General features: G+C 51.9%; 7 protein-coding genes across 7 annotated transcripts; 5 read left to right on the plus strand and 2 right to left on the minus strand.

The window, feature by feature from the left end:
- Positions 1–3,064: 3,064 nt before the first annotated feature.
- NEUTE1DRAFT_95878 (uncharacterized protein) lies at positions 3,065–4,843 on the plus strand (the record flags this gene model as incomplete). Its single annotated transcript, XM_009855394.1, has 5 exons — positions 3,065–3,189; positions 3,336–3,378; positions 3,660–3,690; positions 3,814–4,522; positions 4,626–4,843. The coding sequence occupies 4 exons, from the start codon at positions 3,157–3,159 to the stop codon at positions 3,899–3,901; spliced, it is 195 nt and encodes a 64-aa protein (XP_009853696.1).
- Positions 4,844–4,954: 111 nt separating this feature from the next.
- Positions 4,955–6,208, plus strand: NEUTE1DRAFT_148323 (uncharacterized protein; the record flags this gene model as incomplete). The annotated part of the gene is made up of 2 exons (XM_009855395.1): positions 4,955–5,029; positions 5,354–6,208. 2 exons carry the CDS (start codon positions 4,955–4,957, stop codon positions 6,206–6,208), a joined length of 930 nt encoding a protein of 309 aa, XP_009853697.1.
- Positions 6,209–8,579: 2,371 nt separating this feature from the next.
- Positions 8,580–10,310, plus strand: NEUTE1DRAFT_131546 (uncharacterized protein; the record flags this gene model as incomplete). The annotated part of the gene is made up of 2 exons (XM_009855396.1): positions 8,580–9,119; positions 9,224–10,310. 2 exons carry the CDS (start codon positions 8,710–8,712, stop codon positions 10,308–10,310), a joined length of 1,497 nt encoding a protein of 498 aa, XP_009853698.1.
- A 783-nt stretch (positions 10,311–11,093) lies between these two features.
- On the plus strand, positions 11,094–12,913 carry NEUTE1DRAFT_148325 (uncharacterized protein; the record flags this gene model as incomplete). The annotated part of the gene is made up of 1 exon (XM_009855397.1): positions 11,094–12,913. One exon carries the CDS (start codon positions 11,094–11,096, stop codon positions 12,762–12,764), a length of 1,671 nt encoding a protein of 556 aa, XP_009853699.1.
- Positions 12,914–13,225: 312 nt separating this feature from the next.
- Positions 13,226–15,103, minus strand: NEUTE1DRAFT_47892 (uncharacterized protein; the record flags this gene model as incomplete). Its single annotated transcript, XM_009854511.1, has 4 exons — positions 13,226–14,046; positions 14,109–14,783; positions 14,878–14,884; positions 15,047–15,103. 4 exons carry the CDS (start codon positions 15,101–15,103, stop codon positions 13,226–13,228), a joined length of 1,560 nt encoding a protein of 519 aa, XP_009852813.1.
- Positions 15,104–17,088: 1,985 nt separating this feature from the next.
- Positions 17,089–18,776, plus strand: NEUTE1DRAFT_86683 (uncharacterized protein; the record flags this gene model as incomplete). The annotated part of the gene is made up of 3 exons (XM_009855398.1): positions 17,089–17,232; positions 17,324–17,529; positions 17,619–18,776. 3 exons carry the CDS (start codon positions 17,104–17,106, stop codon positions 18,625–18,627), a joined length of 1,344 nt encoding a protein of 447 aa, XP_009853700.1.
- A 458-nt stretch (positions 18,777–19,234) lies between these two features.
- Positions 19,235–20,356, minus strand: NEUTE1DRAFT_103327 (uncharacterized protein; the record flags this gene model as incomplete). Its single annotated transcript, XM_009855399.1, has 1 exon — positions 19,235–20,356. One exon carries the CDS (start codon positions 20,354–20,356, stop codon positions 19,235–19,237), a length of 1,122 nt encoding a protein of 373 aa, XP_009853701.1.
- Between the last annotated feature and the right edge of the window lie 1,719 nt (positions 20,357–22,075).

Raw genomic sequence — 22,075 nt, forward strand, 5'->3', positions numbered from 1 at the left:
CAAGTAATGTACCTACCTTAGGTGATGCGCAAAATAAGTAAGGTACCGCTACTGTATGTTCCAAGCGGTATGCCCAAGGAAGGCGCACATACTAATCTGAATGTCACATCTGGACAGACCTTGGAATGTTCCCGCTCATGTGTGCCGATCAGGGATGGGAAGCCAGATGCCTAGCAGATTACAACGGAAGAAGACAGCAGCAGTCATGCCTGGTGCGTGACAGCAAGTGAAGGGGACGGAAGGGTGCCATACAGAACGTTACCTACTTTTGCAGAATGAACCGACAGAGAGGATGTTGAGGCGGGAGAGAAGACGGGCGGCTTGTCATTCCTCTCAATCTTTCTCAGCCCCTCTCCACACAAAAGTGCGGGTCCAAGGGCAGGATATCCCTGCAGTTCTGTAGCAAACCCCTGCCAAGACTTTGAAAGTGGATACACGGACGTTAGCGACGCTTTGAACCACGGCCGACGAATTGATTACTTTGCGGATGGAGTTCATCTCAAGTCCCTGGAATTGACGATGCAGCTGACATATTGACATTTTTGTAGCGGAAATGGCAGCCATTACATCACAGCGTGGTAGCAAAGATCTATCTTTGAATTGATGGCTCATCTAAGGCTGACCTGTAGTACTGTACCACTTTTAGACGCGTGCTATAGACCGGGTTTTGGCCATATCTGGAGCGGCTGAAGGGCTGTTCCGTACAGTACTACATATGTGAAATCACCGGTTTATTTATTACTTTGCAAGGATGAGAAACTGAGAATGGGAGTGATCGGAAAGTGGTACTCTAACCATTTCAGATCGTCAGTCGCTCCGCATCCACCACGATGGGAATAATACCTAGTTGTCGTGCAGGATGCGCATCGTGATGTTTGGTGTACTCGTCAATACAGTCCGAATTGAACCTTCTTCAAATTAATACCTCTCCGACTCATGCCGATAGTGTCCTCCCTTCATCACATGTGTACCAGACGATCCACGCAAGGATGGGTTTTGCAACATCATCTGACCTTCAACAACACGATTCCTGGTTGTCTGTCAATGGGTTCGCGGCTATTCTTTGTCCAACAGTAGTTGTATGTGACGATACGTTCTGCAATGAGCTACAAAAAGACCTCCAGCACAAGATATTACTGGCGGCTGCAAGCGACGAATTGCTTCCCTGAGCTTGGCGATCGTCGAGAAGCTTTCCCGTCCCGTAGTTCACCGTCCGACGCCAATTTTCCTCACAGAGCCCACAAGCCCAGCGCTTCAGAGAGCGGCAAGAGCGGGAGAGCGCTACATGTAACGGCGGGGCCGGACGCTCTTCTGTAGTAGCCATGTTTCATGATTAACAGCGCTTGACCGTTGCGGGGAAAGCCTCATCCCCGCCCCCACAGTTCTCAACTTCTCATGAGCGCCCGTCATCACACGCCTGTAACGCCCAGGGTTCAGGTCGGTCTGGGCTGCCCCGGGACGAACCCTTTCCCTTCCGTGCCGCGTAGGCCCCGTGTGCCCCCCGAGAGCCCCGAAGGAGAACAACGCCCCGACGACCTTGATCTTGACCTCAATTGTACGGTCAGATCAAGATGTACGCAAGAAGACCGTGGCTTTTTAACATCCGGCGCCACAAAGTCTTCAACGGCGCTTCTACCCCCCGAGCCCTGATCGAGTGCATTGACGTGTTTGCTCTTTTTGGTGACTGACGGGGCTGCTTGCACCTGGCAAGACATTAACTGTTACAGAAAGAAACAGGAGAAGCAGTTTGCCCCATCTTGATCAATGCCCTCGCAGATCAAATCGGTGTTCGACTTTGGGTCTCATGGGAAGCGATGGGTTTTGTGAGTCGTTGTTGTTTTCATAAATTTGGGATTACGAAGAAATAGGTAGAGGATGGAAACGAAGTGATGAACTGTCTTGAAAATCAAAGGCCCGGAAACTGTGCGACTTTGCGGAGTGATGCACTGACCACAACGAAGTGTCACGGTATATACCACCCTGCAGTACTCTTTATGTATAAGTCTTGCAAGCACCCTCAACATCAGGCGGACTGGCCACGCAATCGGATTGATAACCAAACATAACCATGAAGAAAACGGCGAAGCCTGGAAAGGAACCAAGTCTACCACAATACGATAAAAACTCGGGCTGACGGGGATGGATTACGAGTCTCCATGCTCTGCTATTCTTCGTTTCTTGTCACTTGGGTCTTGAAGCACCTGCCCGAGACAATATCACCAAAGAGAATTTGCGAATTTGACTGACAACGTCAACAACGACTGTTTCACCAGGTGACTCCAGACAACAATTACGAAGCCGCCACAGTCCTGACGACGATACAGCTTTGGAGTGTCCCGCTCATTCATCGGTGTTGAATTCTACCGGACTGTATCGATCTCTGGTTCGAATTTCGATCCCATCTTCGACACAAATCTGTTCCTGAGCAACACCGCCATTTGGAACTTGAAATGACCAGATGTTTCACAAGTTTCAGCCCCAACATCAGATGCAAGAAAACGAACTTTGAAGGTCTGGAAAGATTTAGATATGAACACCGACACAGGGTGACACTATTTCGAAATCCGTTTTCCGTTCATGATTGGCCATACTAGCGACCTCCAACTCTCAGAATGAGCAGGCGTATACATAGTCGAAGATCATCCATAGCGGACACGGAAGGTAATGGTGCGCAGGAACACCAATTCTGAAGGATGCTTTGTGGTTGAAGCTTCATAACAAAAGGATACTGAGACCTGAAGAGAGCGTATAATGTTAGAAAGACATGACAACACTCAACCTCGTGCATCTTGCCGTCCGCATCTGTAGAGAAACATGAACGTCATCGCAACTGGAAAGGCTGTCACCTTATCGATAAGCTTGGAGCAGCTCCCCAGCCTTACGTAAGCCCACTACATACGAAGGGAACGGTCCGTGATCCAAGATTTGCCGAAAACCCGCAGTTGCCGGCGCTCGCAAGCTTCCGTTCAGCAGCTGCGTCATCACGTGATATGAAGCTTGCAGCTCCCGTGCAGCGAAACCTCAGGTCATCCATTCGGGACAATCTTGAAGCTCCATTTTGAGAGAAGAGAGTTCCAAGCCGTCAAACCGCGCACCCTTCGCTACGATCCGCCCTTTTTCGCAACCACCCAACCGGAACCAACCCTTTTCGTCAAAATGGCCGCCACCGCTGTCAGACCCATTACCGGTGTACGTGATTTCCGAAGCCCGCGCAAGGAGGACGATCCAATGGCTGTTCGCGACGATGGATGACGGAATTGCGCAATGCCACCAGCGATCGGGACAAGCTGGACTGGAATACAGGAGGACTAGGGGCTGACTGTTTGGGTTTGCAGATGCTCCGCCGGGGCCTCATCCTCGACATTGGCATTGCCCTTGGTGAGTTTGGAATTTCTGAATGACAAAGAGGTGGTTTCTGAAATAGGGCGAAGACGGGAGGCGGGACACGGCGACGGGAAGAGCACAAGAGCTAGGTCGAGCTTCGGCCGGCCGGTGGGCCGTGAATTGGCTACGCGCGCCAGTTACCTAGGATTGCCCACGGTCTCTCGTGCTGTCACCCCGCCATACCGACTTCCCGGAAGCTACCTCCTTCGTTGTTCTTTACCTTTATTTATCACAAGTTCCCGTTAAGCTGACCCTTTGTTTTCTTACTTTTTCAGGTGCCGGCTTCGTTATGGCCAACGCCTACTGGTACGACATTTCCTCGATGAATACTTGACTTTAGTTTGCACGCGACCCGAACCGAAGACGAACTCGAACAATCTCCCTCCCATGGCTTGACTCGCGATATCTAACCCCTTCCACCACCCGCAGGTACGGCTACCACATGCCCCGCACCAACGCTCGTGACAACTACTACAAGAAGCTCGAGGAGGAGCGCGCTGCCCGCATGGGCGCCTAAATCGAATCACGGACTGGGCAACCGATGATGAAGAACGAAGACGACCTCGATCGATCGCGGAGATGAAGAAGTAACGCAATACTTGGAGCGATACCTGAGGAGGAGGAAGAGGGGGGAAGGAAGAAAGAAGAATTGCATGTTGTATATCTACAGACGAAGACGGATAGACAAACATCGGCAATCGAGTCAGCCCGACCGACACGTCTTCCTTACTTTCTCTTCTGCCTTGTGATATGAGGACGATTTATATAGGCCAGATGGTGGCCGGTTAGTTTATAGACGGGACACGACGGGATGATGCAATGCAAAGCAACTGGAGATCAAGAACGGGATTCTCCCCGTTGGACACAAGACTAAAATTGTAAAAGGATGGGTATTAGAATAAGACATCACTTTCTGTTCCACCATCTATCCTCCTTGTCGTCCTCCCTGCCCCATGTGCGATGATCGATCTGCTGCTCCTGCTCGGCCAATGAGCTTTTGTTGCTGGCCGATGTCGCTTTGGCTGCTGTTGCCGTTGCTAACGATGACGATGACGATGTCGTTTCTGCCGCAGCCGCAGCCGCGGTGCCCTCCCAAGCCGTTGTCTCGACCGTAAAAGGCCCATTTTTGTCCTGGCATCTAGATGTTTTGGTGCCCCCCACATCAATGTCAACGTTTCTTTTTCCTTTTCCTTTTCTTCTTAAAATGCGACAAAGGGAATTTCCCCCCCAAAAAAACATACCTGCGAAACAAGCGCTGCACCGGCCAACACTCAATCTGGCTCTCCCTCAACTCCGGGTCGCGTACCTGGCAGTCATACTGCAACAGACCAAAGAGCTCGCAATCCCGAAGCAGATCGATTCGTCGTCGACCACCGTCTTCCGTCTTGCGAACACGCTGATCGGGGCCGACTTGTATGTGGGTGGGCAAAGCCTTTGCTTTGAAGCTTTGACACGGCGGCGTCATTTTGTCTGTTTGTCTGTGGTGTCGTCGAAGGAGGGGTTCTAAGGTTTGGACGATGCGACGCGACTCGGAAAACAATTGTTGAGGAAGAGAACCCGCGAATCCGCAATGCAGAGGGCTGCTGTCGCTTCGGTTGTTGGGGCGCGGATGTTGAACGAGATTGAGGAGGGGAGTCTCGAAGAGGTAAGGTATGCTCTAGCTGATTGATGATCGATCGTCGTATCCCTGGATTCTACGCTTTTGTTCAGCTGTTTGCGCGCGGGGCTCACTGGTGTCAATGGTTTTCGTTGTTTGGGTTGTTGGAGAGAACTCCATGGAGGAGAGATGCCATCACGTAATTCCCGTCTTCCACCTTTTTGGTCCTTATCGCTGATACATGGTTAAAGTAGCTCGCGCGCGGCTGTCCGGACGACGCGGTTTCCATTCTTCCCAACTTCCACTTCTTTTCTCTTTCGTCGATCACCAATTCCATAATGGCTAACGATCCTTACCGCATCACCATAATAGCTCCTAACATCGCTTCGCACAAACTTCACAACCCTCGCCAACTCCGACTTCAATGACCATGCTGCCACCCATGAGGACACCGACACCGACCACAACTCCTCCCAAAAGCTGGTGATCGCGCCCACAACCACATCCAACAAACCAGAACCGAGACACTTCCCCATCCCCTTCCTCAACGAGCTAATCCAGCGCCATTTCCGCGCCACATCCACCGCCACCCTCTCCATCTCCGGCCGCCATCATGAACTGCTCTACCTCTTAGTCGCGACCTTGATCGCCCCTCCGCACCGCAAGACTGTCGCTATCCTTGACTTTGACGGTCGATTTGATCCGTTGCGACTACTTGCGACGACGACTCCGTTCTGCTCTACCTCTACTGGTACCAGTACCCCTAGTACCCATCGCCTCGACCCGTCCGACCTCGACCACGTCCACATCCTCCGTCCTCCTCCTCCTCGCCGCGCCACTAATGCTCCTGTCCCTCCTCTGCATACGTACCTAGTCGGGATGGAGGAGTACATGCTCTACGCCCCGCATAAAAGTCGGGAACGCGAATGGTGGGGCACTATAGTTATTGGAGGCAGCACTGGCAACACCACTACTGCTAGTACTACCAGCAGTAACAACCACCCCGCGGCAGCCCAGGTCGCGGTAACAGCAGGCCGGCAGGGCTGGTTGCGCGTGGACAGAGCTGAGGTGACGACGACAGGGGCAGGAGCTAGTTGGACTTTCTGGAACAAGAGTGCGGAAGAGGCGAGGGCGGAGAGAGAGGAGAGGGATAGGGCGGTAGAAGAGGGCGGGTGGGTTGCTAGTTCGGCTTGGGGGACTTTTGTGTTTGGGTCGGGGAGTGGCTGAATTGGCTCACGTGGTGCGGTGCGTGGGAGGGCAGGAAGACGGATGACTTAATGGCAGACATGTTCGAACGATGAGGTCGCCAGACCGGCAGCGGTTGTTTTGATTTCACCCGAGTCTTGTCTTCCTTTCCTCCCTTCCTTCATAATGGAAGCAATCATGCCACCGCACCCCGAAATGGCGAGGACATCTCGGTCTCCCTCGAACGGATGTGCGTAAGAGCGGCTTTTGTACTACGCCTGTTTGCTTACCTGCTTGACAGGCAAGCCAGGTCAAGGTAACAATGTCCCCGGCCAAAACTTATCCAAATCCTTTGTTGACGACAATGCAATGAATCCATGGACGGGCACCGAACAGGTGGTATTTGGGGGATATTCCAATCAAGTCCTTTTGGGTCCAGTCGACCGGTCCATTCTCTGATCACTTACACTAGCGACTGTGGCCGAGTTGCCCGAACCACTGGCGATGAATGGACTGATAACATCCGATGGTGTTGGCTTGTAGAGCTTGTCAGGATACTTGTCAGATGTGTCCCAGATACATTTCACATTTTATGTTTACAAATCCAATTCACACTGGTCCGCGATTCTCATTGCCCTTTCAGCCAAGCAGGACCCTGTGGCGTTGATAACTGCATTGGCAGGGTGGGTGAGCCTCCGATATCAAGGCCGTCACCGCCTCCGGGTGCGCATGTTTTCAATAGCTCCGAGTCATGCAACCGGCGCCGAGACCGAAGTGTGACTGACGGACCTGACGGACGGGAACCGGATTGGATTGGATGGGGAGTGTGGCCGGTCACGGACATGGCGTCCCAAGGCGACCAAGATCATCGGCCGGGTGTGACTGCTCTCCGATGTCTTTGGTCCGGCGAAGCGGGTCCCTGTGTCTAATATGCTTTGTCTGTTTCTTTTTTTTCGCCTCCTTTTATGTGATTATTTCCGCCGTGGTTGTCACTCGACCCTATTCACAGCTCTGACACTTCGACATAATTCTGGTATACCCTCCATATCAGGTATATCAACTCAGCTGTTGGTCCGATGTTGACGTCATTGGGGATCGGCATTGCGTCCGTCGTCCGAGGAGAATGTGTGTAGTGTAAGCATTGTCAGAGGATAAAGGATAGGATGGCAAGGCATGTGGGAAACCAGGAACGAGCACGTCAAACTTCATGGCGAATATGCGACTGCTCGGGATGCATTTGATGACTTTTCTCCTGGACCCCCAAAAGCCATCAGGCCACCAACACGGATAAGGCGATCCGTCTTCACCCAATGGGTTTTGATATCTAGGATTTCCGGATTCTCTGTGCAACCGATCGCCCCTCACATCTATCTTCTTATGTCAGCCTCTACCCGTATCTGGCTGACTTATCATTGACTTATCACACATTATCCGCATAATAATTGTCTTTCACATCCAGTCTTTCATCTCGGATCGGTCAAGATATGTTCACCGTCGTCAAACCACAGACAGTATCCAACAATACCGGCCAAGTGGGGGCCTTTTTTCGTTCGCTCGATAACCGTTGGGACCCGATCACAATCTGGGATCCGACAGTTAACAACACGCACAAGTGCCCGATTTGTTGGCGCTGTGCTGATCAGCAACATGTTTTCCCTTCCTTTTTGTTCTCTGGCATCAAGCCGTCTCTAACATATGCTTGAACGGGAAATCGCCTCCGACATTCAAGCCCAAAATAAGCTGTCTTTGAGGTTCCAAGAAACAAAACTTCCTCAAGTCGACAGAGTATTACTAGTTTGATACTAGTTGCCTAGACTGGGGACCTTATCTATCCGCTATGCAAGACTGATTCAGTGGGATTGATATTCGAGTCTTACACCGGGGCACAGGCTACGGCCGGCGGACAGTCCCTTAACACAGCCACATGGTTACGGATTCGGTCCCTGGGGAAATCAATGGAGATTCTCAATATTCCTCCATGATAGCGAACAGATAGTGGTGAAGCGTACTGGGGGAAGATTTTGACGACTATGGAGCCAGGAACAACGGGGCAAGCAGCATCACTCTTTGTTTCTATTTGCTCGATTCCCTGAGCCCTACTGTCGCCTCATGCAGTTTCTCCATTTTCCCCAGACCTACCGTGTATCCACCAAAACCATGTGTTATTGAAGCTGTTTCATGCATGGGAACAATGGAGAATACTCCACTTTTGACCTCTTACCTCCCTCCTTTGCTTCTTGGGAAGACGGCTGGTTAACTGCTGACAGCAGCTGATGTAGGGTCCGGAAAGTGTATAAAAAGGGACGGCCCACACAACTATCGATTTGTCAGATCTGATGTAGTCGACCAGCTCACCTCTCCATCATCATTGTCCTTCCTGTCTTTTACACTCACCACTTTCACTAGTTGGTGGCGGAAAGCAATACCTGTCTTGTTCAACTCTAATCTTCTTCCGAGGACAGCTTCATGCAAGACATCGGTTCCATCCCTCTCTTCTTTACCCCCTGCCATCCGTACACAACTTGAAAACAGCCCAGCTCATAATGTCTTGTTCACTCGCACCTCAGAGACCGGGTATGCCCGCCCGTCAGATCTCTGCCAGCAGTTTCGCTGAAGAGTTTGACACTGCTCGAAACCGGCTTACGAAGCTGGACTTTGAGCAAGAGCATAAGCCAGGACATGAGCACGAGGACGAAAGCCCCATAGCCTCACCCTCTTTGTCCTCAAGCGACTCTCTCACTTCCGAGGAGCCATCTCCTCTCGGGAGCGAGGACGGGGATGATGATGCCACTCCCTTCACCCCCATGTTGGACCCGGACAGCGACAACGTGGCAGACAACTTTGCATTTGCCTTTGACATCGACGGCGTCTTGGTGCGGGGCGGGAAGCCGATCCCGGAAGCTACTGAGGCGATGAAGGTACTCAACGGTGAAAATGAGTACGGTATCAAAGTGTACGCAAGTTTCCAACACCCCCCCCCCCCCCCCCCCCCTTCGCTTCTTACCCCATATGTACCGTACCTAGGCACGTAGAGGTAACTAACGAAACTACATCCAGACCTTACATCTTCCTCACCAACGGCGGCGGCAAATTCGAATCCGAGCGGTGCGCCGACCTCTCGCGCCAACTCGACATGACCGTCTCCGAAGGCCAATTCATCTGCGGCCACACGCCCATGCGCGAGCTTTCCTCTCGCTACCGCGATTGCCCCGTCCTCGTCGTAGGCGGCGAAGGCGAAACGTGCCGACTAGTCGCTGAATCCTACGGGTTCCACGACGTCATCACGCCCGGCGACATTCTCAAAGCCAACGCCAGCACCGCTCCCTTTCGCCGCCTCACGCCCGCCGAACACGCTGCCTCGCGCGACCTTTTGTCCAGCCGCCGCCGCCGCCGCCGCCCGGAAGTAAGAAAATTAAGCGACATCGTCATTTCCGCTGTCTTTGTCTTTGCCGATAGTCGTGATTGGGCGTCGGATTTACAGATTATCTTGGACATTGCGCAGTCGCGCGGCGGCAGGCTGGAGACGCGGTCGGAAACGTTTGATGAGGGCCCGCCGATCTATTTCTCGCATAGTGATGTGGTGTGGTCGGCGGCGCACGAACACGTGCGGTTGGGAATGGGTGCGCTGCGCAAGATGGTGGAGACGGTGTTTGAGGAGACGACGGGCGGGAAGAAGTTGGTTACACATGCGTTTGGGAAGCCGCAGGTGGGCACGTTTGAGTTTGCTGAGCGCTTGTTGAGGCAGTGGCGGGCGGAGAAGCATGGGCTTGGGCTTGGGACTTTACACGGGCGATCCCAGGCGCCGGCTGTGAGGACGGTGTATTTTGTGGGAGATACGCCGGAGAGTGATATCAAGGGGACGAATGCCATGGATGAAAAGAGCGGGAGGGAGGGGACGGAGTGGTATTCGATTTTGGTCAAGACGGGGGTGTATCAGGAGGGCACGGAGCCGAGATACAGGCCGAGGAAGTTGGTGGGAAATGTGCTGGATGCGGTTCATCATGGGATTAGGAGGGAGATGGCGAGGAAGAAGACGGCTACGGAAGGGAGGTTGTTGTCGTTGGATGAGGATGTGTTCAAGAAGGTGGGGGAAGGGAGGATGCCGGAGATTGTGGAGAGGGTTGGGCCGTTTTCTGAGCAGTGATTGGGACTTCCCGTTCTTGTGATACCTTTGAAGATGACTATGTAGTCATAACAAGAGGGGTTCAAGTGGTGTCTTCTTCACGAGACTCGGAACAGATGAGCAATGAATTGTTATCTTGCACTTCGGAATCAACATCTGTAGCATGTTTTGACAGGTTAGGTTGCAGGTGGTGGCTTATGTCTTTTGTTAGTAATTTCGCCATGCTATAGCCTTTACACTAACAAATCGGATACTAGCGCACGTACTCCCTATCTCAATCCATCTAAGTCATGAACCCCACCGCTTCACCACCGTGCAACATGTCACGATACTGCCATCCATCGTTTCTTCCCTTACAGTAGTGTAGCTTGCCAAAAACACCAAACGACAACACCCCTCACTTTCAGTCGTCTCCCCGCAACGTGCATACGGTAACACTGGGCCTGGAAAATGGCCGTGCAACATTGGAATGTGGTGGTTTCCCCGCATAGCATGACCACTCGGATCGGCATGTCTTGGATACGGAGTTTCTTATTGCTCCGCAAGACACGCGATCGTCATCGGCCGGCTGCAAGCCTCCCGTCGTTAGATTGCTTGCATGGGATTCCAAGGAAGGGAGCTTGCAACTGAACATACCATCTGGTATGGTTGAGGTGTACAACCATCCAGGCCCGTCTTCTTCGAACAGAATCTCTCCCTTTGCCAGCCCGAAGAGGAGCGGATGTGCTGGGAACTAAGACGAACTCGGGCCCCGAATAGCTTCACTCCCAATTCACCACCACCACCACCACCACCACCACCAAGATGAAGGGCCTATCAAACCTCATCACCCAAATTCTGGGCTTTGTTCCAACCCGCCAATCCTCACCGCAACCACAAACCCAAGTTCAAGCCCAGATCCAACCACCCTCGTACTGCCCCGACTACTCCTCCTACGCCAAAACGCGCCATGAACCCTTTTCGACCGGCCGCCATGCCCTCCCCTACCAACGCCCTGCTCCCTCATGCCGAACCTTCAACTCCTCCGTGATCGAGTCCTTCATCAGCAACATGTCCACCATCATCACCGACCCGGACCTCTACCGCTTATTTGAAAACACATACCCCAACACCCTCGACACCGCCATCAAATGGCACGGCAGCGCCGCCAACAACTCAGCCGAGGAGCTCACCTTTATCATCACCGGCGACATCAACGCCATGTGGCTACGCGACAGCGCCAACCAGCTCGCTTCCTACCTGCCCTTCTTAGCACCCTCTTCCTCGCGCGACTCGCTTGCCTCACTTTACCGGGGCGTCATCAACCTCCAAGCGCGTTACCTGCTCACTTCACCCTTCTGTAACTCGTTCCAGCCTCCTTCCGAGTCCGGGATTCCGCCCGCCACGAACTCTGCTGCTTCGTCGGATACCGTCTACCCGCCCTATGACCCGGAAAAGGTATTCGAGTGTAAATACGAACTGGACAGTCTGGCTTCCTTTCTGCAGATCTCTGCTCAATACCACGCCGCGACGAACGATACGGCTTTCTTTGGCAGGTTCCAGTGGCTGGAGGCCGTTCAGACGGTGCTGGATACGGCCAAGGCGATGATGACGCCTACGTATGGACCGGAAGGTCAGGTACTGGAGAGTCCGTATACGTTTACGCGGATGACGACGCGCACGACCGAAACGCTAGCTAACGACGGGCTGGGTAATCCTGTAGCGAGGGATATCGGACTGATAAGAAGTGCGTTCCGACCAAGCGACGACTCGACGATTTTTCAGTTTTTGATACCGAGTAATATGATGTTTGCCAAGTACGCTGGGGATGTCGCTTCCATCGTCTCCTCACTTAGTTCCCTTTCCGGTACCCAACCTGGGCTCAAAACCCCTCCAGCAAATCTATCCACCTCCCTCTCCTCTCTATCTACTTCCCTCCGACAGGCCATTTCGAAACACGCCATTATTTCTCTTCCTACCCTCAACTCAACAGAAACAACAGAAAAAGTCTACGCCTACGAAATAGACGGCTACGGCTCTTTTTCTCTAATGGACGACGCCAACCTCCCCTCGCTCCTCTCCGCCCCTCTCTTCGACTACTTTTCTTCTTCTTCTTCCTCTTCCAATTCCTCCTCCGATCCGGTCTACCAACGAACCCGCTCCCACCTCCTAGGAACCAACACCAACCCCTACATGATGCATGGGCCAGTCATCAACGCCGTTGGCGGACCGCACGCAGGACCCGGGATGGCGTGGCCGATGGCAAGTATCGTGCGAATCATGACGAGCTCGGACGACGAGGAGATCTATGCGGTCCTGAAGGAGTTGGTGGGGAGTACGGATGGGTTGGGGCTGATTCATGAGAGTGTGAATAGTTTTGATAGCCGAAAATGGACGAGGGAGTGGTTTTCGTGGGCGAATGGGTTGTTTGGGCAGATGGTGTGGGATTTGGTGAGACGGAATAAAGGGAGGGTTTTGAGGAGGGGGTATCAGTAGGTAGTGTCAGTAGGTGTCGAGTGGGTGGCAAGGAGGCCAAAGGCTATATCGCGCGTGGTATTTGGGCATGATAATGCCTTCACCTTCTATTCGCCTCTAGTTCTACGACCCTAATAGATCGAAAAGTAAAATGAAATTACAACGTATATTCCAAACATACAAGGTACAAGATAGGCTCGACGCTCGTATATCTTGACCAAAAAAGTCTCCTACTATGTACAGTACCATACAGTTTTCCTTGAGATATCAGTGAGTGCACGCATAAGTGTAACAAAAGAAGGCGTGATATACATTAAAGATCATGACAGGTCGTCAGGCACTACCTCCCACTCACTCACTCACTCACTCACTCACTCCCCACTGCCCACTACAAGTCCACCAAGTCACGGTCGATTTCGTGAGACCTGATGAGTATTGTACTTGGCATCCCCCGCTACCCAGCACCCCGTTTGCCTTCATATTCATCTCGCCTTCCCAATCCCCCCCGTCAAACTCTCCCGATTAATCCTCACCACCGTCCTCCCCTGCTCCTCAAAGTCGACATAATGCGGCGCCGGCACCGGCACCGGCCTGCTCGGCGTCTTGGTCAGCGGCACACTCGGACTGCTCGTGCTCGCCACGCTCGGGGGCATGGGCCAGTTGATCTGCGACGCCGTCATCATGGCGCTGTGCACGCTAAAGGTGCTGACGCTTTCGATGCTGGGCCGACGATGACCGAGGGTACCGATCTCCTTTTCTTCATCTGACAATAAAGGTGATGGTGGTCCCATTACCGCTGGCGAGACGGTAGAAATAGGCGAGACGGCGCCAGGAGCAAATGCTGAGCTGATGTGCGTGGGCGGAGGGGTTATCATGGATAAGCTGAAGTTGCTGGAATGTGAGGAGGACGGCGGTGGAGGAGGCGCAGGGCGAGGAGCAGTGTAAGGTGCTGTTCTGGATGGTGATGATGATGATGCTGGGACGAGATATTGTGAGTTGTTGTTTGTCTGCTGCATTGACGGTGATTGTTGTTGTTGAGCGGCAGGTGTGTTGCGCAAGGCGGCCGCAGCCGAGGAGGAAGCGTCTTCAGCTTGTCCATGTCTATGTCCTCCACCAGACCTGGCTCCTACAGCGGCAGCACCGGCGCCAACGGTGGCGGCTAGTCCATTATCGAGCAGAGAGCTGCTGGCTTCTTCTGGATGGTGTTTCCCGTAGGGAGAGTTGTTGCCGCGGCGCGCGAGCGCGCGTTTTCGATGGAAGAAGAGGGCTACGAGGGAGATGACGAGCACGAGGACAACGCCGACTGGGGAATTTACGGGTTAGTTACAGTTTGGTATGATAATGGAAAACGGAGAGAGAACATACCGATGATACCGGCTATAGTACCACCTCCAAGCCCACCATCTGCACTCTGGTAATTGGCCGTTCCGTTTGCGCCTCCGCCTTGTTGGTAATTTGAGGCCGAGTTCAAGTTGTTGTTGTTGTAACTTCCGGCGCCTGATGTCGGCAGAGGCCCTGATGAGAAAGTAGGGGCATGCGTGTCGATTGCCAATGTGTCATAGTCGGTGTACCTGGTTGCAAACGTCGTTTCGCCCAGGACGACAGTCATGGAACGAGTTGAATCCGAGATAGTCGTATGAGCTGGTTGCCCTCGGTCAGGTTGAGTCGGTTGTGTTCTTTGTCCGCCATTGTCCCCTTGAGCATATGTTGGTTGCCCTGGTGCTGGAGCCTGTGTCGGATAGTTTGTCTGTTGTCTTTGTGTTGTGTTGGGACCGTTTGCAGTGGGATTCGTAGTCTGCTGAGCAGTCGGTGCTGGTCTGTATGTGGCTGTCGTCCCAGTGTTGCCGCCGTTGTGATCCTGATTTCCTCCATTGTCTCCCTCCCAACCACCATCTGATGCTCCGTTTCGTGGATTCAACCTCGGATTCTGATTCCCGTGACCTCCATGACCAAAGGGCCAGGTTCTTCCTTCATGGTTCTTTTCTCCCATTTGCCTTTTAGCCGGCGTTGATTCGATATACGTGTGTTGGTGAAGTATGTCTTATTTCCCGGCCATCCGTGTCGATTCGTCTTTGTCAAAGTTGCCGAGTTCAAATGACGTCGTCCAAACAATCGAATATTCCAAGTCGATAACACAGCGTCTTTGTGTAATATGAAGGAGAGAAAAAGACAAAAGGTTAAATGGGAGGGATAGAAGCTTCTTAGAGAAGCCAGGGGAGCAAACAACATTTGAAGGCAGCAAGGGTAGGAGGAGTACGACATGAGTGTTCGGCGAAAGAAGAAAGGAAAGAAGTTTGATGGACCGGGGCCGGGGTCGGGGATGCTCCCTTGGTGTCCCCTTCATCCTGGTGGGAAGCCATTACATCGTCAGGTTTGGCGCATGTTTGTTCCGGATGGTGGAAATGGACAAGATCTGCCCTGCTGCCGTCTACGGAAGGATGGGAATAGGAAAGGTGAGGTGACACTCTGGGTGGTGACAGTAGCCGGCCTCTCTCTAGGCATGCTTTTGGCACCTGCCTGCCGGACTGTTTATCCCTAGCACACTAGTTCCTGCAAGGTACTGGACAGGGACCTGGCACAGGCTGCCAACTGACACCTGCCCCTGCACAAGCTGCGGGGAAGGGACCCGACCCCTGTGCGACCCCAAAAAAAAGTCCGATGGTTATTTCGTTTCAAGCCCTGTGGTTGACGTGTTGGTCTCTGCTTTTCCGTCTAACAAATGATCCGGACTTGTCTTCCGATATCAAGGGAAATCTCTTTTGTTCTTTTCTTTCGACTTGTTCTTCGGTATCCTCCGTCATCTCATCATTGTAAGCCCCAAATACACTACTTCCATAGTTCCTTCAGGTTGCCTTCCTCAGCCGTTGGATTGTAGTATGGCCGGCTCTATCCACTGCAGATCTTCATATTTTTTCCCGTCTCTGTGCCGCTCATTCTGTTGGCAGGAGGTAATCACTATCCGTTAGGTTACACGACTGCAACGCAGAAGGGAAAGTGGAATGCAGAATTGGATGCTGTCGTCAGCTTACGGCAATCGGCAGGAACTACAAAGACCACCATCATGGGGGGCATTGGCGCTAACCAAACCTTCAGTGGGGTCCATCCGCAAAAGTTAGTGTAATGTAGTGTACCTACTATGTTACACTAAAGGGGCCGATTTTAGCGCATCTCACCCGGAATGCTGCTAAGAATATGGAAGGTAAGGAAGATACTTGTTCAGCGGTGATCATGATCGCCAGCGCCAAACCCTATGTGGTTCGATATGCCGGGAGATAAAAAGACGGTTGAGGCTTACGAAATGCAGGTGCCATCACTTTGAGACATTGCCCTTTTTATATGTTTTTTCGGGGTTGAAGCCGAATCGCGAGACTTCATTTTCATACTCTTACAGTGTCTAAAGTCAATCTCTTGACACAAGGCGGCACCCTGCTCTGTTAAGGTAGTAGTGTTCCCTTGTACACTGAAAGGGGCTTCGCTGCGCCCCTGCCTGCCGACCAGGGCCAAAATCCCACATGTTGTTAGCACATGACTTGATGTTGCTTTATCACTCCATTTCTATATCTACAACACTCATTTGATCCCTGGGAAATAACGTAGGATTGATGTAGATCCGTTCTTCGACCTGTTTTCCAGAATGATTTGAACCGAACCGAGGCCTGGGAGTGCCTCTGTACCCGATCGATGCGGATGATGCCGGTATCTACAAAACATACGACACCAACACAGAGGTAGTACTTAATCTCCCCCGGATCCCCAATCTCGTTTACCACATCTCGACAACGCAGAACTCCAGTCACGGGATTCCAGTTGTGGAAGTCGGAAGCTCTGATGTCTGGCCAACCGTTCATGAAGGTAAGATCATTGGATTACAATGCTTAGTTGGTTTGGTTCTGGAGCGGAAAGGATGGGGAAGCCCTGAATTTGGCCATACCTTCTCTCGCTACCTATCACTGGCCTATTTCCTTCACGCTAGATGGCTTCCTTCTCTGACTGATGATAGCCTCTTTCCTGTAACGGGGGTTGCCTTCCATAGCAATGGGCCTTCCTGCCTGTAGGTCGTCCAACTTTCATGCGGCCACCACACCACACCCGCCGGCTCCCCGGCAGCTGGAGATGTGTAGAAGCCAAAGAAGGCAGCATCCAATGAAGCATGCATGTTCTTGATGCCAAATAGAGGAATTTGATGCAAAATACTTGGAAATGTTGGTCCTGCCACTTTGAGTTGACTTTCGGACTTTCCCCAACGCCGGTCCGGGGTATTTGAACATCAACAGAACGGCCAAAACCTGCACACAATGTTCTCCTGCTTTGCTCATCCAACTCATTTCATGGCAATCAATTTTTTGATCGTTTGAAAGCCATGCCACACGCATCCAACATGGGCAAAAGTCCCAACGACCCCCGGTACCCCAACGGGTGGCATATGAACGACAGGATGCCCCATCATGACTCGTTTGAGCAGCTGTGGGAGACCAAGTGGAAAGATCCGGTACGGTCATGTCTTCGATATTCTATTTTACCTACACACGTTTGGTAAGGTATCTACTGCGTGGTAAATTGCTGATGCGGTACCTAAAAAGTGCTCCAAGGGCATCTACCCCTTCATGTTCGGCTCCCTCGAAGACTTCCAGCCCATTGTCGAGCACATCATTGCCAAAGGCCTCAAAGAGCCCTACAACTGGGACGAATACGCCAGTTGTTTCTTCGGAACCGCTGAGAAGCTCGGCCAGACAGCAGCGGTTGCTCTGCAAGAAGGAGACACGGACAAAGCTCGTGATTATTACCTGTTAGTAGTCCCTCTTCCTCTACCTGTATCATCCCAGGGTCGAGCAAGACCCAACGAAGAACATATAGTGACATGATAGAACACCCTAGCCGCGCCTCAGCAGTCTACCGCATCGCTCGCTTCCCCGCCCCTCGCTCCCCTCTCCAGCACCAAGCCTGGAAAAAGGGTAAAGAAATGTTCTACGCCGGCGCCAACCTAATGGAACATCCCATCCACGAAGTCCTCATTCCGCACACGCACGCCTTGGCAAACTCCAGCGAACAAAAGTCCTTCATCCCCGTTAACTTACTCATCCCCCCTTCTTCTTCCTCCCTTTCTTCTTCCTCCTCTTCCTCTTCCTCTTCTTCCTCCCCTTCTTCCTCTGGCTACCCCCTAGTCATCATAATGACAGGCCTAGACGGCTACCGCACCGAGCTGGCCGTCTGGCAACGTGGATTCCTTGATAAAGGGGTCGCCACGCTCGTCGTCGAAATCCCTGGGACGGGAGACTCGCCTGCTTTGGCTAGTGATCCACAGAGCGCTGATAGACAGTGGTCATCTGTGCTCGACTATGTTGCGAAGGAGCATGTGCAGGAAATCGATAGCACCAAAATCGTGGTCTGGGGATTTTCCACTGGGGGATACTACGCCTTGCGCGCGGCGCATACACACCATGATCGACTGCTGGGGAGCATCAGTCTGGGAGGCGGGTGTCATCACATGTTTGATGAAGCGTGGTTGGAGAAAGTGAATAATTTGGAGTATCCCTTTGATTTGGCGGATACGTTGGCGTATAAATTTGGGTATGGCAGTGATGGAGTGGAAAGGTTCAAAAAGGAAGGACAATTGAAATTCTCGCTTTTGCTGGATGGCACGCTTATGGGGAAGTGCTGTAGGTGTTTGGTGGTGAATGGCGAGTGGGATCGCATCTTCCCCGTGGAGGATCTGGCGCTGGCGCTGAAGTGGGGGAGGCCCAAGGAGGCGAGGATCGTGAGGGAGAAGTGGCATATGGGCGAGCCGGAGAGTTTTGTGGTTATTCTCAGGTGGATTCATGAGTTGTTGGGGCTGGATTGGGATTATATGCATCATTTGAAGTTGTTGGGGGGTAAGGCGAAGTGAGTACCTGACTGGAAGGACTCGAACAGAGTTAGAGGTATTCATTTGGAATGGAGGTTGCAGGGTCAAAGATGTTGAACTATCACGTTTGTTTTCGGTAAATCCATGAGCATCGAAATAGAATGGAATATAATACAGGACTGGCAAGAGATTTCACACATGTTGCATTAGTGGTGACTTCCTCTCGGCATCTGTAGAGGTATGCTGAACCAAGCTACCCCTATGGCAAACCCTTCCTCCAAACTAATCTGAGTTTCTCAAATTCTGCGGTACGTGCTCCTTGACGCCCGCTTTCGAATAACTCGAGTCTTTGTCGCTTTGACATTGTGTTACCAACTTGTACACTCCTGGCTCCTTGAAAGCGACGTGTCTTGAAGAAGCAATAAGAAGCAAGATATTGAGGTTTCCTCAGAACTGTGAGAGCATCCATCTAACTGACCCCTGAGTTTGGCCAACTTTGTACTGACCGGGACTTTGTAGAGGCAAGCGCAAGTACACTTCAATCCACACACACATAACAGTTTTTATGTGCTTCAGTTACCATCGTGGTATACAGTCCCCTCCAGCCATCAAATCGTATTTTTTGCAAACCCACAAACATCGATGCAGTTCACAGTTCACTCCTCTTTGGCCTCGCCGCATTAAAAAGCAGCATACAACCCTCCACATGCGTCTCCACCACCTCGAAATTCTCCCTCAGTCCCTTCTCGAACCCCTCCCTCTCATCCGCCCAGTTGCCAAACACTCCCGTCGCATTGTACCACTTCATGACCGTCCACGTCATGCCCCTCTTCAAAATAGAAGGTTTCTTACTACTTGTACGTCCCACGCCCTTCCTCACCACTCCCGATCCCGATCCCGTGCCGGACGAACTCGGACGAGACGGATTTGCAATGTACTTCCGTCCCAGAATCGTGCAACCAACCAGGACACCATCATCCGCTAGACACGCGGCGGCAAGTTTGAAGGCGCGGTTTTTGATTTCTTGTCCCCCTTGCGCCTCGGGAGCAGCGGGAAGACAGTGAAGCAAATTGAACATGCTGACCGACTTGAACTGTTTCGAGATTCTGGAAAGCTTACTACCTTTGGGCAGGAGGACGAGTGACTCATCCAACATGTCGGCTTGGATGGTGGTTACGTTGACAGTTTGACTAGTAGATGCCACGTTTGCTCCATGTCCATGTCCCGATTGCTTGCCGCTGCCGCTGCCGAGGACGTTGCCGTGGCCACCTGCTGCTCTCGCCTCCTTGTTAACAACCCCCATGACCCTCCCCTTTGCTTTTTCGAGCGCCACTGCATTCAGATCCATCAAGGTAATCTCGATCTTGGGCTGGACCAGTTTACTATCCTGGTCCCTCTCCAGTGGCATGAGATCCTCGTCCTTAGCAAGTCTCTCGGCCAAAGCGTCACCGACAAAAAAACCCGTGCCAACGCCAACGTCGAGGTGTTTCTCGGCACGAAAGTTCTGCCGGAACAGGGGAATGAGGATGGTTTTCGAGGGACAACGCCAGAGATGGGTCATGCTGAATCCAAGGACATATTTGTCGTACGCGGTCAGCATGAGGGGCTTGCCGTAGATGCTGGCGCCCGACTTGGTGTTGATCTGGGGAACAGAGATGAGAGCGGTGCTGTTTTTGGGAGTGGTTGTTGTTGTCGCCGTGGGGCGAGGAGGTAGTGTTTTGGAAGAGTTGGCGGCTTCTGTGCCGCTGGTGTTTCCAGCTGGCGAGACCATCTTGAGAGACTGCCTGGTGGTGTAGATCCTTGACGAACTGTCTGTGTTTGGTTTAATGGCTTGATGAGTGAGACGGAGTTGAAGGTTTGTCAACTTCCGCCGGTTGTCGAAGCTGTCACGGCTTGCTGAAGATAAAAGAGGACGTTTTTGTGCGGTTGAAAGATGGCATACCACGCAGACGATGACTGAGAAAAAAGCGAGGCGAAGAGGCTAATTCAGAAATGCGTAGACTATATATAGATCGCCGCAGATTCGGTTGATGCAATCTCGAGACTTGTACCTATGTCTGGCGTGTATCCCAGTTTCTTACTGCCGAGAACCCTTCCGAGGGAATCTTGACAAGCACCACGAGTCTGTTTGTGCGCAAGCCGGTCCGCTCCTTGATCGGGTTTAAATCTCAACGTGTCGATAAGCGAATCTCGACGGGTAACACGTCGAACAGGATAAAAGGACACGCGGAAATAGGGGAACTTGGCCTATGAACGGAGTTAGTGAGGTTGACGAGAAGTCAAACATGTACGCATGCTCTATCGGCTCCGGGTTACCAACAAAGTTTCTCTAGGTCTCACCTCAGTATCGGCAAGAGGAAGTTGAATCAGACAAGAGTCGAAGTTTTTGGGTGGCGTCTGCTATCACTTCATCTTCTCGAGTTAGCCAGCTAAGTTATAGAGCAAGCAAAGACGTGAGCACAAACCAAACTAAGACGGCGGGAGGCAGATGTCTGGGTCTACCCAAGGTCTTCACCTCGAAAAAAAAATGGACACAACTGAGGTATACCTCGAAGACACTCGCGAAGACTGAGGCAGTATGATGTTCGTGGATACGTTTGATTGAGAGGTGACAATGATGTGTGAAGGAGTAATCAACGCGGCGATGATATTGACAAGTGGGAGGGGGAGACGCGACCTTATTCAAATTCCCCTGAGCTAGAAACAATGTCTAGAACCAGTCATGAGGTACTCCCCCTCATGTTTGCTCGATATTCCCATCTCGGTCTAGCGCGCCGACTCAGGAATCGAGCCTTCCTTTCACCTTCGTGGCTGTAATCTCTCCCTTGCATTTCACTTCTCATAATCTCCACCGACCGCTTCTGCCCCTGTGGAGGTACCTACCTCTACCTTTAGATAAGGTACGCCTCTATCTTGTCCAATCACGCCATGATGCGTATTAGATTACAATTGAAGAAAGAACAAACCTCTTGTAATCGAATGAAGTGAGGTAACCAGCAGAGGCCTGAGGGAGTCAAAGAACCTAGAATACCGACATTGCTGAGGTTGAAAGCTTGGAGGGCGAGTTCTCATACCACACCAGGCAGGTTGGCGAGATTGTTCCTTTTGCTTCCTAAAATTCTTCAAGGTTTCATGACCCATTTCAAGGACAAAGTCCATCATGATTCCTCCCCGGAACCGATGCTGTATAAATTACGATCTTGTCGCACCTTCCTCCAGTAGAGGTAACTTGGGCCAACTAAACAAAAATCTGCACCACTCGTCCTCGTCACTCATGAAAGGAGAACTGGCAGGAACTATAAAAGAGCATTTGGGGCGTGAAGTCTCAAGGGGGGCAGTCGGTGACGTAGGGAATGGTGTCAAAACTCCAAAATTGAGGGTAAATTTCAATGACTGAATATCACGAGACTGCTTCCAGGTGATGTGAATCTTGAATTCTTCCTCTCTAGACACAATAATGAAACAAAAGCGTAGAAAATTCGAAGGAATC

The sequence above is a fragment of the Neurospora tetrasperma genome (assembly GCF_000213175.1).
Source record: "Neurospora tetrasperma FGSC 2508 unplaced genomic scaffold NEUTE1scaffold_5, whole genome shotgun sequence".
NCBI classification, from domain to species: Eukaryota; Fungi; Ascomycota; class Sordariomycetes; order Sordariales; family Sordariaceae; genus Neurospora; species Neurospora tetrasperma.